The sequence below is a fragment of the Crocuta crocuta genome, unplaced genomic scaffold (genome assembly GCF_008692635.1).
Source record: "Crocuta crocuta isolate KB4526 unplaced genomic scaffold, BGI_CrCroc_1.0 scaffold70, whole genome shotgun sequence".
In the NCBI taxonomy this organism is placed as follows: Eukaryota; Metazoa; Chordata; class Mammalia; order Carnivora; family Hyaenidae; genus Crocuta; species Crocuta crocuta.
The window spans coordinates 19,653,942-19,668,372 of NW_027528417.1; the positions used below are offsets into that span (position 1 = coordinate 19,653,942).

The 14,431-nt window shown below is 47.1% G+C and overlaps 1 protein-coding gene and 1 long non-coding RNA gene across 3 annotated transcripts in view; both read right to left on the reverse strand.

The window, feature by feature from the left end:
• Positions 1-14,431, reverse strand: part of LOC144223647 (uncharacterized) — a 122,327-nt gene that overhangs the window by 17,243 nt on the left and 90,653 nt on the right. For both annotated transcript variants that reach the window (XR_013332770.1, XR_013332769.1), the window contains one exon: positions 10,302-10,408. This is a non-coding gene — a long non-coding RNA (uncharacterized LOC144223647). The remainder of the gene's footprint in view (positions 1-10,301; positions 10,409-14,431) is intronic.
• On the reverse strand, positions 12,006-12,895 carry SOX2 (SRY-box transcription factor 2). The gene has a single exon (XM_077754573.1). It carries the CDS (start codon positions 12,886-12,888, stop codon positions 12,067-12,069), a length of 822 nt encoding a protein of 273 aa, XP_077610699.1. The 5' UTR covers positions 12,889-12,895; the 3' UTR covers positions 12,006-12,066.

Below are 14,431 nucleotides of genomic sequence, written 5' to 3' on the forward strand. Positions count from 1 at the left end.
GTTTTGAAAACTCACTGCCTTTTCTCCATTCCTCTACTCTTCTCCTTGTCACTTTTTAGGTTCTCAGAAAGTGGAAGAGTGGACCGGAAAGAAATTGGAAGGCAGCCTGAAATGTGGCCATGACTCTAGAACCGTCCATGTGATAGTTTTAAAATGCGGGTGGGAAGAGCAAAGGGAGANCCGAGGGCGCGTGTGCAGGCGAAGCATTTCGCACCTCCTGTTTATCTTAGAAGCGAGGCGGGGACCGGGGGGAGCGAATTGTTCTGCCTCCCGACAGGCAGTGGAAGTTGAATAAAATGGAGAGGCGGGCAAACGCAAAAACAAAACCTGCTGTAGACTCGGAGTCTCTCTCTTTGACCCGAATTCCAAGTGATGGGGGCTCTCCAGTTGCTAAAGACTCCGAAGTCTTAAGACCCCAGAGACAGCGGTCTTCCAGCGACGGCAGAAGCTGTGACAGAGACCGTTAGAATGGAGGATTTGGGGGCAAATGTGATTAATCTTTCATTGGAGCAGCGGGGACCCATTCCTTCTAAGCGCTGTCGTCTGCATTTGAGGGGGTCTGTAGGTTTCGTCTGCTCTTCGAGGCATTTGCAAAATAATGGCTCGTGTCCCTTGCAAAACTCTGCCTGAAACAAATATATTCCAAGACACTGCATTGGTGAATCCGTTTTAAAAATCAAAGAACAAAATAAGACTTTAAAGAAAGCCCCAGGCAGGTACTCTAGATATCCAACAACCAAAGTGACCGAAAGGGAGCATTAGTGGTTGTGGCTCTTTGGGAGTTGCGCTAATTTGGTATGTGGACTCAATGCCTTAATGCTAAATCGGCAATATAAAGGGCTGAAGAGCAAGCCCGATAAAAAGCTCTAATTGCTACTGGAAGATTTAGGTGGTTGCTAGGATCTGAGGACCACCATCACCACAAAAAACCTCCAATAGAGTGTTTGGGCTGCGTGTATGGGCGGTGGGGGTAGAGTTTCTACGGCGAATAGTGCCCACATCTGCTGGAACTTCCATATCTAAGCTGTTCATTTACGGGAGCCAACTTATGAAATCTCCACAATTAGATCTTCATTGTTCTTCCTCCACAACACTGTCTAGAAAGAAAAGGTCTTCTCGGTCGGGGCCAATCCAACGAAGCGTTTGACGTTATTAAATAATAAAGCGATTGTGATTTACATTGTTGTTCAGAAAAAAAGGCCAATTATCCACTGTTATGTTGCCATAAAGATCATATTAACTCGAATTAGTAATCAAACAATATGCGAGCGTTTAAAAAAGTACAGCCGAACTGGGTGACAGCTACCGCGACGTCTTCACTTTCACCAGCGAACCCACCCGCGCCGACAGCCGGAGCGAGAGAGGCAGTCGCCGCAGACCCGAAAGGAGGGAGAGAGCAGCAAAGTGGTGATTAACGGTCTCCAGTGTTAATTATTCTCAATTAATCCCAAACAGTGCAAACCTTCCCCGGTTCTCTGGAAGTTCCCTGGTTTGGGATGCTGTGAGAACGCTGCCTTGCTGGGAGGGGTTTATAAGAAATCCGGAAGAGGCAATCTCATTCCAAGTGTACCTGTGAGCGAGAAGGCTAGGGATGTAGGTGTGTGTGCGGACGTTGCGCGCGGTGTGTGTGCCGGGGGTTCGCTGCCTTTCCCAGAGCCTGGCGTGCACCCCGAGGCAGGTGTCTGGGGCGGGCAAGGCCCGCAGCGTCCTTACACCCCTAGTCAATCTTGCGTCTTCTCTACTCAAATCACTCTCTCTCGCCCTCTGTTATTAGGTTTATAACTCTTTGCCCACTTAAATTTGTGCAGCCAACCAAGGAAATCTAAATAGGTTTGAGTCGCCCCTTGGGTACAGAATGGAGGCTTTAATAAGAAAGATTAATTGTGGGTGTGTAACCTGCCAGAAGACGCGGCAACTATCAAGTAGCGGCGGGCAGTGGGTCGAGGGGAGGGAGACGCCTCTTCTCCTAGGCCCAGACTTTAGTAGGCGCCGTAGGCATACTTAACGCAGGCCACCCGACAGCTCCTTGCAGCCACAAGCGAAGGACTCCACAGAGATGGTAAGACCCATCTCTTGCTGTGGTATTTGAGGTTCTAAAGAACTTGGCCTCTATTCTCCCTGCACACCAAATCCCCTTGCCCTGCGCCCCGCCCCGCCAGACCTCGGACTCTCTGCCTCCACGCGCGAGGTAGGAGTGCGGGAAACACTTGACCGCTGCCCTGGGGAGTCTGCTTGTTCCCACCCCCACCTACTGAACAATGTTTTAGGCGAATGATAAAAAAAAGGTTTTGCTCGAGAGCTAGAAAGTTGATTTGTTGTTGCCGCGATGAAAAGTATGTACGGCTACATGTTTGCGGGGGGGGGGCTGTTTGTTTGTTTTTGTTTTTTTTTTTTAAATAAGCAAGCAGGGATCAATTTTCCTCCGCGCGATGCCTCAGTCCCGGCACAGAGGGAAACGCGGCGGTGGCAGAGCGGCCCGGCTCTCGCCCCGCGCGGCGGCGGCGCCGGGGGACGGTCCTGGCCGCGCAGCCCTTTCCTCGCCCCTCCCTCCTTCTGCTAAATGCTGGGAATCCAGACAGTGAGTTGGCGAAGCGGGTGGGGGCGGAGAGGAGTAGGAACCCGGCGGGGGTGGCGGGAAGAAGAGATTGACTGGTCTAGTTTCTCTAGCAGCGTTCTCTCCTTGGACAACTCCACTTAAAACTCGAGGCACCAAGGCCTGAGTTTAAACGAATGTGAAATGAAATCTTCGGAAGGTCCAGCCCTTGCAGCGGTGCGAGCGCCAAAGGGTGGTCGCATCTTTGTCCAGAGTTTTGAAACAGTTGCTGCCTTTCCTAACTCCCCGCTCTATCTCCCACCCCTCTCCCCAGAAAAACCGATTCAAGGGGGACAGACTCCACTCCACAAGATTAATGTCCGTTCATTTGCAGGATTAACCCTCTCACGCAGCATAATAAAATACTAGAGGTCCTTTTAAATTTAAATAAATACATGAAATCCGTGCCTTCCCTCTTTTCCTGTTTAGTCTCCCTTGGGACATCAGAAAACAGTGTCTCAGAACCTAAGTCAGTCTCGGAAGAACTTTTAACTCCGAGTTTTCAGATCCTCTCCGGGCTGTTGTAGGCATTGGCGTTGGGAGAGAGTGGAAAGAGACCAGCTAACTTTAAATATCTATAGCTTTACATTTTGATTTGGAGCTCACGATTAAAAATCTATTTGTTCCTCCCAGGCTAAGCAGATTTCAATGTTGGTCATAGGAGCCACAAAATGTTCATTAAAGGAACCTAACCAAGGCTACTGTATGGCCACTTTGTGAACTCAGAACTATGGATGGGGGGAAAAGTATGAAAGTGTGAGTTGATGTCACGCTGGCTGTCAGTGTGTGGTCTATTGTGGAGAATGGTGCTTTTTGACTGAACAGAGGGAGCCCCCCTCCCCCCTTCCCCAGCTCTACTGCACCTGCACTGGATGAGGGAGTCCCTGCCATTCAGCCCATCGCAGATTGTTCAAACAGAAGACATCTCTGACAGCACTCAATTCATTACATTTCTTCCTGCTTTTCAAACCAACACACACACACAAAATGAGTATTGCCAGCCAGTGACAGCCAAAAAAAAAAAAAAAAATCTTAAAATACTTTATATGCAGCTAATTTGGAAGCTCACACAACTAACCATGAAATATTTTGTATCCTTAACTTGTAAAGCTTCTTCAAAAAAAAAAGACTACCTGATTTTTCCTATTAAAAACATACCTCCATAGTTTACGTGGGGATAGTAAGTTTGTGGAAAGACACTGCAGCACGGGCGCAGGAAGTTTCAATAGGAATGAAAGCAGAAACATGCAAAAGAGAAAAGCCCCTGATTTATCTTATCAAAAGGGCCGGCTTGAAATGCATTCATAATTTATGCCGGTGAGCCAGCTTGCTAATAGAGGTGAGGTACCCAAGAGCCAGGGGCAGGCAGTGAGAGAAGCAAGAGAGGGTAGTAACGGAGGCATCAAGGCTGAAGTGTGAGCTAAACATTTAAATCTATTTCCTAACAACGAAGTCTTCCCCCCATATGCTCAGGTTTATTTTGCCATCTTAGATTCCAAGATGTTTTTGCACCATTTCACAAAGCTGATGAGCGAGTGTTTAGAAAGCTGAGGAGTGTTCGTCTAGTTTAACAGAAGTTGGGGTAAACAAACTCTCACAAGGAAAACTTGATTGTAAGATATTTTCCCTGGAGGTGGGAAGAAGGGGGAAACAAAGAAAGGGAAGAAGACTTTGAGCAGGAGAAGACAGGTTTGCCACTTAGTGATTTCAGACTGATCAAACTGTAATGTTATGCAATAACCGAGATTTGAACTGTTAAGTGTGATAGTCAAATCGACCTGGATGTGAGTTGATACTGAATTGACTGCATGTGAAGTATTGGCTAATTCTCAGCAAATCATTAGTTTGTTAGATCCCGGGCCAATATAAAAACAAGGTCTAGTCTCTAGGACCCCTCCCATCGGAAGGGCATTCAATGAATTAAAGTGATTTGTAAAGAAAACTTGGGACGCGCACCTTCTGGAAATGCTGAGGTGCTTTCCACCAACAAATAATTCTATCCATTTTAGAGAGTCAGGGATCAAATGTCTTTCTTCTTGTCTACAGTTTGAAACACTCTTTTCTCAGCAATATTTTCCCAATTCTAAAATGGTTATAAACAGCTATACAAATCATTCGGAGTGGTGGGGGATAGAAAAAGTGGAAATGGCATAGCAACAGCTAGCCAGAAGCAACTGTCCTAACCCTGGCTCCATATCAGAGCCAGAAAACTTTTGGAAGTCCAATTCTTAATCCACTGGTGAAACTTCTGCAGGGACAAATAAAATAGAGCTACAGTGTACTTTGTAAAGGCTTCGGTGTGATTTGTCCAGTGTCTCAAAACAAAACAAGCATAAAACAAAACAACAACAAAACCCAACTCATTCAGACCTCACAGCAAACTCTAGCTAGCAAATCACACGCACACACGGATTTGCCTGTGAGCTCCGGTGGTGTGGTGGGTGGGGTTGCGTGTGTGGCTGTCTACGTGCCTGAGACTGGTTATTCGTGTTTGCTTATACTCTGGGGGGCAAGAGCATCTGCCTCAAAAGCTGGGGCTGGGTAGTGGGGATGCAGACCGGCTCCACTGGCCTCACCCTGCAAGTATACGGATTGCCCTTTCTGGAACACTCAAACGAATCATTTCATCCCTGAGGCCCTGCAGACCTTGACGTCACGAGGTGGGGGTGGGGGCGCAGTCCCGCTTCTGGCCTGGCCGCCAGCGATAAGAACCCTTGGGAAGAATTCACCGCTTCTTTTAATACAGTAATTATTTTTCTGCCTTCTGTGGGTGGGGGCGGCTCCTGCCCAGAGTGCCGGCATCCGTCCCTTCAGGAAGATGCCCAGGGATGGCAAGTTTGCAGGCTAACTTCCTAGGCTAACCCTAAGCCAGAAAGAGAACTGGCAAAGGAAGCAGGGTCCTCAGAGGAAGGCTAATTTCACCTCCCAAGACCAGAGAGGAGACCCGAATTACTGGATTGATCTCTAGAGTCTAAAATGGGAACTTCTTGCCTTCCCTACCACCTAACTCTGTTGGACTGTTAAGAACAGTAATAGCCACCAATTAGTCCCATTTTGTGTAATTGGCTTTGTATTCCTCTTTTGCCCGGTAAAGATGTATTATCCCTGTTTTATAAATAGAACACGAATGTATCCTCCATTCCTCCCTTCTCTGAGCCTAGAGGGGCCCATCACTCTGGGGATCCCAAATCGCCCCTGTAGTTACCCACAGCCACGTCAATGCGCAGCCCCTGGCATTGGGAAGTACTGAGAGGTTGATTACTAACGATGAGCTTTGGCACCAAACAGGGGCAAACAGCCTTTTAAAAGTAAAGGACGGAGGGGAGAGGCAAGTGGAGGGCAGGCCTTGAGGAAAACAATCTCTGATTTGGGAGGTTTGGGGCCTAGAACCATCCCTGGGGTCACGAGGTCAACGCGGAGCCGGCTAGCGCCGAGGTGCAGGAGGCAGAGGGCTCCAGAGAAGCGAGAGGGCCCACAGCAGCTCGGGAGACATTGCAGACTGGCGCGACGCGCGACCGTCCAGGGCTACGGGAGGAAACCGGGCCGTGCTGGCAGGGTCCTGACGGAGAAAACTCGAGCGCTACGCAGCACCGTCGCCGGGAGCCCCGTGGGGGCCTCGGCTAGGGCCACGGTGACGTCAGGTCCCCGNGCCCCGCACCGCAGCCCGGGGAGCAAGGCAAACGGCAGTTCAAAGCGCCGAAATCTTTACTGACAACGCACACTTCATTCTGTGCGTGCGGGTGGTGGACGAGGGTAATGAAATGAGCGGCTCCTCGAAGCTTTAAAATCACCTGCCACTTCTTTGCAAAGTAGAGCGAGCATCTCAAGTCCAAAAGCCCAGAAGCAGAAAATATCTTTGCGTCCTGAAGTGAGAGGACGTTTTATTTGCTTTTGAACAGAAACTGAATACACCACTCAAGGGATCAGAAATATGGCCATTACACCGAAATATAAAATAAAATCCATTTAGACCTGCTTGCAGAAAGAGAGCTCTCTGCCAGGGGAAATTGTGGCCTTGTCTTAGTAATCCATTCTCCCAGAGAAGTCTCATAGTTGAAACAAGAAAGTCAAGTCCATTATTTCCTAAAAGCTACAGAAGCAACACAGAAACACTGAAAACAAGAACTGTAAAACTGGACAGCATTATGAGAAGGTAGAGTGGTTACAAGTCTCCCTGGGTGATATCAGAGGCAGGTTTCCTGGGAAGTTTTTTTTAATAGAAAATGACTATGAAAGACACGAAACTAATTCTCTGGTTTGGGCAATTTCTCTGTTTTTGGAAAGCTCCTTCCACAGCTGCTTACTCTAGAACTCCAGAGGCTGTGTCCCTTTGGATTTTATCCATACTTTCACAGTCCAGTTCTCAAGTCTTTCTCTCCCTTCTTCTGTCTGTAAGGGATCTACCTCATAGATGAGGTCCCTAAAGAAATCCAGCCAACCATCTTCCAACTTCATAAAAAAAAAAAAAAAAAAAAAAAAGCCAAGGAAAGAAATAAATCAACCCTCATTCTCAATCTCACTTGTGGCTGTCCAAAGCAGTCTGTACTCTGAAAGCAAGAAAAAGTAGCATAAAAAATGGAGTGAGATGCAAATTATTTTAAGGCAGTGATGGGGGGAGGGATGTGGTGGAAAGTGTTGGAGAAGTGTTAATTCAAGTCTCTGCGAAAGCTCATGGCAAAGGAAACTCCTTCCATGAAGCAAAATAGGAGGGCCTGTTTTGCAAAATTCTCCAAGAGCAAGAAATAAAGGGAGAAGGGTATAAAAAACTCTTTTCGTTACAATAAATAAATAAATAAATAAATAAGCAGTGCCAGCTAGCAGGCGACCAAGCCCCAGTCAAACTTCAATCCCAGAGCAGTTAGCTATAAACTGTTAGCAGTTGAAAAGTAAACCTGTGCACACAAAGGGACTGTTTAATTTTCTTCTTGTAAGGGTTCTAAATGAAGACCCAATCACTGTGCAGTTAAGCGGTATTTCTTGTTCCCCTAAGGCGCTGATCAGTTCTTTTTAATGTGAGAAAACTGGCGACTCAAAACCCGTCAATGGAGCTCCCACAACAAAAGTTCTGAAAAGCTGAATGAATTGGGTTTGTAATTACTGCATCCCGTCCCCTCCACCCCTTGCAGCTTATCTCTTATTCATTCACCTTATATTATTGTCAAGGAATCTTACTCTCAAAATCATTCCCTTACCATTTTACCCAGGGCCACGGAGGAACTTATGACAGAGCAGAAATGGAATACTTGCCTGGTCCCCCCTCACCCCACTACACCTGGAAGTGTTCAAGCCAATAGATGGGGAGGGAAGGAGGGACTATCTCATACCCCAATTTACTCTGAGTGTACTAGAATTCCGAGTACTCAGCCTATGGAGACTTCCATTTTAAAACCCGAATTTTACTGGCAAACAGCAGTGTGTGCCCTTTCTAAATTCAGAACCTGCCTGAGTCTCTGAAATCCTGTGACACCTCCACTTAGAAAAGGCAAAGGTTATAAATAATTCCCCTTCCCTCTCTCCCCAAACTGCAAGGCCCCAAAAGACCTTGCCAGGCATGATGTAGAAGAAGCTAAGATAACTTACTATGTTCTTGTTTCTTTGTTTTAAATCAAAACCAGCAAATGAGATAGAAAAAGAAACTATTATCCCCCCCAACTCTCAGCCCAGGAAAAGGTTTTATGAAAAAGTCAGCTTTAGAATGCCAGGGCTCTGTGTGTATTTCAATCCAAGGCATAGCTGATGGAGAAGATTCTCCTGAGATTTCCTACTGTAAGAATGTGTCGGTTCTAGAAATAAGTACAGCTATTACAACCAAATTTAGTAGCAGACTAAATAATTAATTGAAGCGTTGCTCTTTGACCCTGGAAAAGTCCAGTAGGGACACGTTTATAGTAATAATACCTCCGAATGAGCCCTTGTCAAATATTCATTTAGTGGTTAATGTGAGCCATTTTCCCCTGGGACCGTCTGTAATACCAGCTTCCCAGCATTGGCAAGAAACCTTGCTAATCTACTACAGCTCAGCAAAATATTTTAACGCTCTTTATTTAAAGTGGGGGCGGGGAGTGCGGGGAGAGAAAAAAATTGCAGAGGGAACAAACTATAATCTCATCCTTCTACACATTTCCATTCCATGTATAAGGTTAACAAAACATTAAATTCACCCCTTTGACTGGAAATTGAATGGTTTTAGTGAACAGAATAATATCTCAAGGAAGAAGCTGAACATTCAACAACTAACTTCAGCACTGAGAGAAAACCATCTCTGGGCAAGTTTATCGGTTTATCCCCTTCTTGGAAATCATATTATAACTAAAATATTGTATGTTCAATATTAATCTAGTCGTGAAACTACACATCTTGGGGAATCATTTAATCCAATCAAATAAATGATGATGAAATAGATATCACTTTCGTCAAATGCAGTTTATCAGAAGAATATATTTACGAACAAAATAATTTGGCTTTCAGTGAGTTAGGGGATATGGAGGAATAGGAGGGAAAATGGGACTTCTCTTGTTTTAGGCAGAAAGTGACAATCACTCAAAACTAGTTCAACTTCCTACAATTGCTCACTTCCCTCTTGCAAAATATTTGAACCTGAGCATTTTGCCAAAAAGTTGTTCCTTTTTTTAGTCTGATCCTGTGGGTTCTTTTTTTTTTATTCATTTATTATTATTTTTTAAGGGAGCCTAGTGCAGTGCAGTTACTCTGAACCCAATACGTATTTCTAGTATATCCCTATTTTTTCAAATATATACACTCCATATAGTTGATTGGCTCACATTCCGAGAATATCCTCCCCACCCCCCAGCAAGATCATTTGGATCTTTATTCAAAGTTTCTTTTATTCGTATGTGTGAGCAAGAACTGGCGAATGTGCTCATTACCACGTGAATAATCCGTATATGCATTACAATGGCTGGCCAGGCCGGGGGAAATTCTTTTAGAGTCTCTGCATTAATTAGGGGGGGAAATGCCTCGCTTAGAATTGGGAACTGGCATAATAATCGTCCTTTACCCTAAAATTAGGATTTTAAGAAAAGAAATAAATAAAAACCAGTACACACCTAAAATAAAACAATCCGTATGCAATAAAAATACAGAAAATATGAGGATATCTCCAGCTGAAACCAGAACTAACATCAGCAACACCACGAGAAAGAAATACTTTTCTTGGAAAACGCGAAAGTGCAAACGAACGGGTAGAGCTAACTTAGGGGCTGCAGCCGGTATTTGATTCAAGGGTGGAAGGCGCTGCCGGATTCCAACTTCTCCAAAGTTGTAGCAAGTTGACACAACAAGCCCTTGAAATATGGGTAGCAAACCCCCGCTCTTAAGTATGCCTGACTCGTGGTTCCTGGTCCCCTTTGGTGGGGGAAGATGAGCGAGGTAAGCAGTAAATAGGGAAGAAAAGTCCCTGAGTCAGTCTTACAGATTCTCAGGCTGCGCCAAAGCGCGGGTCGGTTGTGATGTAGAAACATCGCTAATTCAAAGACCGTGGCGATCCCCCAACTTTTCCGCTCCCACTGTGGACAACTAGAGTCTTTCTTTACCTTTCCTAGGGCAAAAGAAAACAACAAATCCAATCTTGTTTCCCCACCCCTTTCCCCTCCCCCTACTTCTCTACTACTGTAGTAAAACATGGTTAACAGATCAAAAGCATAATCATCTCCAAATGTGATTAGCCCGGACAAAGTAAAATATCTACCTCAGAGTTGACTGTTTTCTTCTTTAATATGGCTGTTGCCTGGCTTCTCATTTGCTTGTTATCAGCTGCAGAGATATCCGATTTTGGACTACAGGCTTGGACCCGCGCTGCCAATTTAACAAATGGAATTCGTGCAGGGAGAGAGAGGAAAAAAGAAAATAAATAATAATAATAATAATAATAATAGTTAATAAATAGCCGTGATAAGTCGGGGGGGGGGGCAGTTTGTAAGATGCTCTTTGCTTTCCTTCTCCCTAAACAGGAGAATGTAGAGGAGAAAGTTTATGAAGTCAAGGAACAAAGAAAGCAAACCACTTGTTTCCTCTCAAACAATAGCAGGGCTGAAGTAATCCAAACACCCACCCAGCAGATGAGCACTTTGCATGTCTAGTTTGCAATTATTCCGATACAAGAAGCATCATTTCCCCCTATAACCAGGTTTCCAAAGGGCCATTGTGTATTGAAGAAAACGAAAACAAAACCAGCCAACCTGGTTCTGATTTGGCTCAATATCCCATCTGCTGAGCCACATGAAAAATTTCAGAATTGACTCCTTATTTCTGGCAACAAGTGGCATAAATCAGTTTTAAGTATAAGTCCCCATCATGCTTGTTCATGCTGCTTAGAAAAGGAGGGGGTGGATTCACAATATATGTCTCTAGTTTCTATTTTAGAAATGACACAAGCATTTCAATTTTTTGAAAGTACTTATTCAGTTAATCATTCAGACATTTACTTGTTGCAGTTACCATTACACATGCTACTGGACTAGAATATCAAGGTTTTAAGTATTTTGCTTTCTTGGCTGAGCACAGTATATACCCCGAGGAGTTATGTATAATCAGTGTTATCCAAATAAATGAAAGACTCAAGCGTAATTTCAGTGTCCATATTTCAAAAATTTATTTATCTCAAACTGTGCATAATGGAGTAAAAACTTAAGTTGAAAATGTACCTGTTATAAGGATGGTATTAGTTCAAATATATACATGGATTCTCGGCAGACTGATCCAAATAATACAGAGCCGAATCTTTAAAATACAACTACGGAAAATAAAGGGGGGAAAAAACCTTAAAATATCACAATAAATTTACAGAAATATTACAAACCATAAGAAAATATTTCAAACACAGTAATTTCATGTTGTTGTTGTTTTTATCTGAACAAAATGGAAATTTGGGAAACAAAAGCTATTATAAATTACCAACGATGTCAACCTGTATGGCCATTTTTGCTTTAACAGTAAGTTAAAAAAAATTTAGTACAATCTAAAACTTTTGCCCCTTTAAAGAAGACCACGGAGATGGTTTTGCCAGTACTTATTCTAATTTTTTCCTTTTGTACAATTTTTAAACAATTAAAATGTCCAAATCTGAATAATTTTCTTCTTTCCACGTTTGCAACTGTCCTAAATTTCAGCTGCAGAATCAAAATTCAGCAAGAAGCCTCTCCTCGAAAAATATTGGCAAATTCTCAGCTTATAAACAATGGACATTTTGATTGCCATGTTTACCTCGATAAATACTGTACAAAAGTTGCTTGCAAATATTAAAACATTTTTTTCGTCGCTTGGAGACTAGCTCTAAATATTATTGGTAAAGACTTTTGCAAACTTTCTGCAAAGCTCCTACCGTATCACTAGAACTTTTAAAAAGTTTTGCGTAGTTTTCTTTCCTCCAGATCTATACAAGGTCCANCTCTCCTCCCATTTCCCCTCGTTCTTCTTTGAAAATTCCTCCCCCCCTCTAGTTCACCGTCCGGCCCTCACATGTGCGAGAGGGGCAGTGTGCCGTTAATGGCCGTGCCGGGCACCGGGCCGCTCTGGTAGTGCTGGGACATGTGAAGTCTGCTGGGGGCGGCGGGCTCCGGCACCTCGGCGCCGGGGAGGTACATGCTGATCATGTCCCGGAGGTCCCCGGCCTGGCAGGGCGCCCTGGAATGGGAGGAAGAGGTAACCACGGGGGGGCTGGAACTGGCCTCGGACTTGACCACCGAGCCCATGGAGCCGAGCGCCATGCCAGGGGTGCCCTGCTGCGAGTACGACATGCTGTAGGTGGGCGAGCCGTTCATGTAGGTCTGCGAGCTGGTCATGGAGTTGTACTGCAGGGCGCTCACGTCGTAGCGGTGCATGGGCTGCATCTGCGCCGCGCCGTGCGCGTTGAGGCCCGGGTGCTGCGGGTAGCCCAGCTGGTCCTGCATCATGCTGTAGCTGCCGTTGCTCCAGCCGTTCATGTGCGCGTAGCTGTCCATGCGCTGGTTCACGCCCGCGCCCAGGCCGGCGCCCACCCCGACCCCGCTCGCCATGCTGTTGCCGCCCGGAGCCAGCAGCCCTCCGGGCAGTGTGTACTTATCCTTCTTCATGAGCGTCTTGGTTTTCCGCCGGGGCCGGTATTTATAATCCGGGTGCTCCTTCATGTGCAGTGCTCGCAGCCGCTTGGCCTCGTCGATGAACGGCCGCTTCTCCGTCTCCGACAAAAGTTTCCACTCAGCGCCCAGGCGCTTGCTGATCTCCGAGTTGTGCATCTTGGGGTTCTCCTGGGCCATCTTGCGCCGCTGCCCGCGGGACCACACCATGAAGGCGTTCATGGGCCGCTTGACGTGNCTGGAATCAGGATCAAAAAAAGCGCTTCCCTCCTCTTCTGGCCGATCTTGCCGCCGCCGATGATTGTTATTATTATTTTTTGGAAAGGCTTAAGCCTGGGGCTCAAACTTCTCTCCCTTTCTTTCTCTCTCCTCTTCTTTCTCTCAGTCCTAGTCTTAAAGAGGCAGCAAACTACTTTCCCCCTTTTGCAAACACTCTCTTCTGTGCCTTGACAACTCCTGATACTTTTTTGAACAAGTTAATAGACAACCATCCATGTGACGGGGGCTGTCAGGGAATAAATGGGTTTCCAGCGACCAATCAGCGCGCGGCGGCTCCTCCCCNACCTTTGTATCCCCTCTCGCAGCAACAGGTCACACCGCACGCCTTTTCGAAGGAAGTGGGTAAACAGCACTAAGACGACGATTTTTTTTCTTCTTCTTCTTATTCTTCTTCAAACTTAATATTGATTTACTTTTTGCTGCGGGCCGCTGCAGTGAGGAAGGGGTGCGAGGAGCCNCTGCCCGGCATCGCTCTTCCCCTCGCCCCTCTTCCTCCACAGGTGCCCGCACTAGTGCGCCCCGTTCTCACACTGCCCCGGCCAGAAGTTAGGAGGCGGGAAGCCCCGTGCTCCAATGCCTCCTAGCTGCCGCGCACGTTGCTCTGTTTTAAGCCTAAGTCCTGTTAGGGCTCTGCGGCCGGCTCTGCACTTGAGGGGAGGCCGGGCCTGGTGAAGCTGTGGCGGCGCGGTCTTTCCTGCCCGGCTCGACTCCGGCCAGGACACTAGGGCTCGGCCCCTGACCCCCAGCCTCATGGCCCACCGCCTTTCCCCATGCAGTCCATGCAAAGGGGATGCCCCACTCTCGTCCTCTCTCCCCAGTCTCCTCTGGAGCCTCCCCTACAGTCGGATTCCATTGGGCGCGGTTCGGAAGGAGGCTGGGGGTACGAGAGAGAGCAGCAGAGGGGCCTTCAGAAGTGCAGACCGTGGAGCGGCGTCGCGTCGACGTCCCGGCATCCCTCGGCGGAGTACGGAGGCGGCCCTGGGGCCCAGCGCGCGAACTCCCTCCCACGCAGAGTTCCCAGGCCTCGGGCAGCGCCAGCCTTGCCGTTCCCCCTGGTGACTGATACTGTGGTGGCCGCTCTGCCCGGGCCGCCGGGTCTGGGCCGCCGTCAGGAGGGGGCTCCGGGCCTGGGAGGCGGGTGTGGTGCTCTCCGCGCACAGGTGCAGGCCGTGCAGGCGGGAGGCAGGCCGCCAGGCCTGGGGACAGGGGGGACCCCGGCGCGGCCGGGGCTGGAGGAGGCTGCGTGGAGGCGGGGGTAGGGGGCTCAGGAATCCTGCCCGCCCAGGACCCAAGAGGGTAATTTTAGCCGCTCTCCCATTGTCCCGACTTAAAGATTTCAATAGGTAGGCGCTCAATGCGGAGAGCAATGGCAGCACGTCCGTTACAAATAGGTAGTTTTGTTTCTCTTGTTGTCGCTACACGGAGTCAAACAAAGCCCCGTCTAAGTTTCCTTCCACTCTCTTGTTGGGATCTTTGTGGAGAAAAT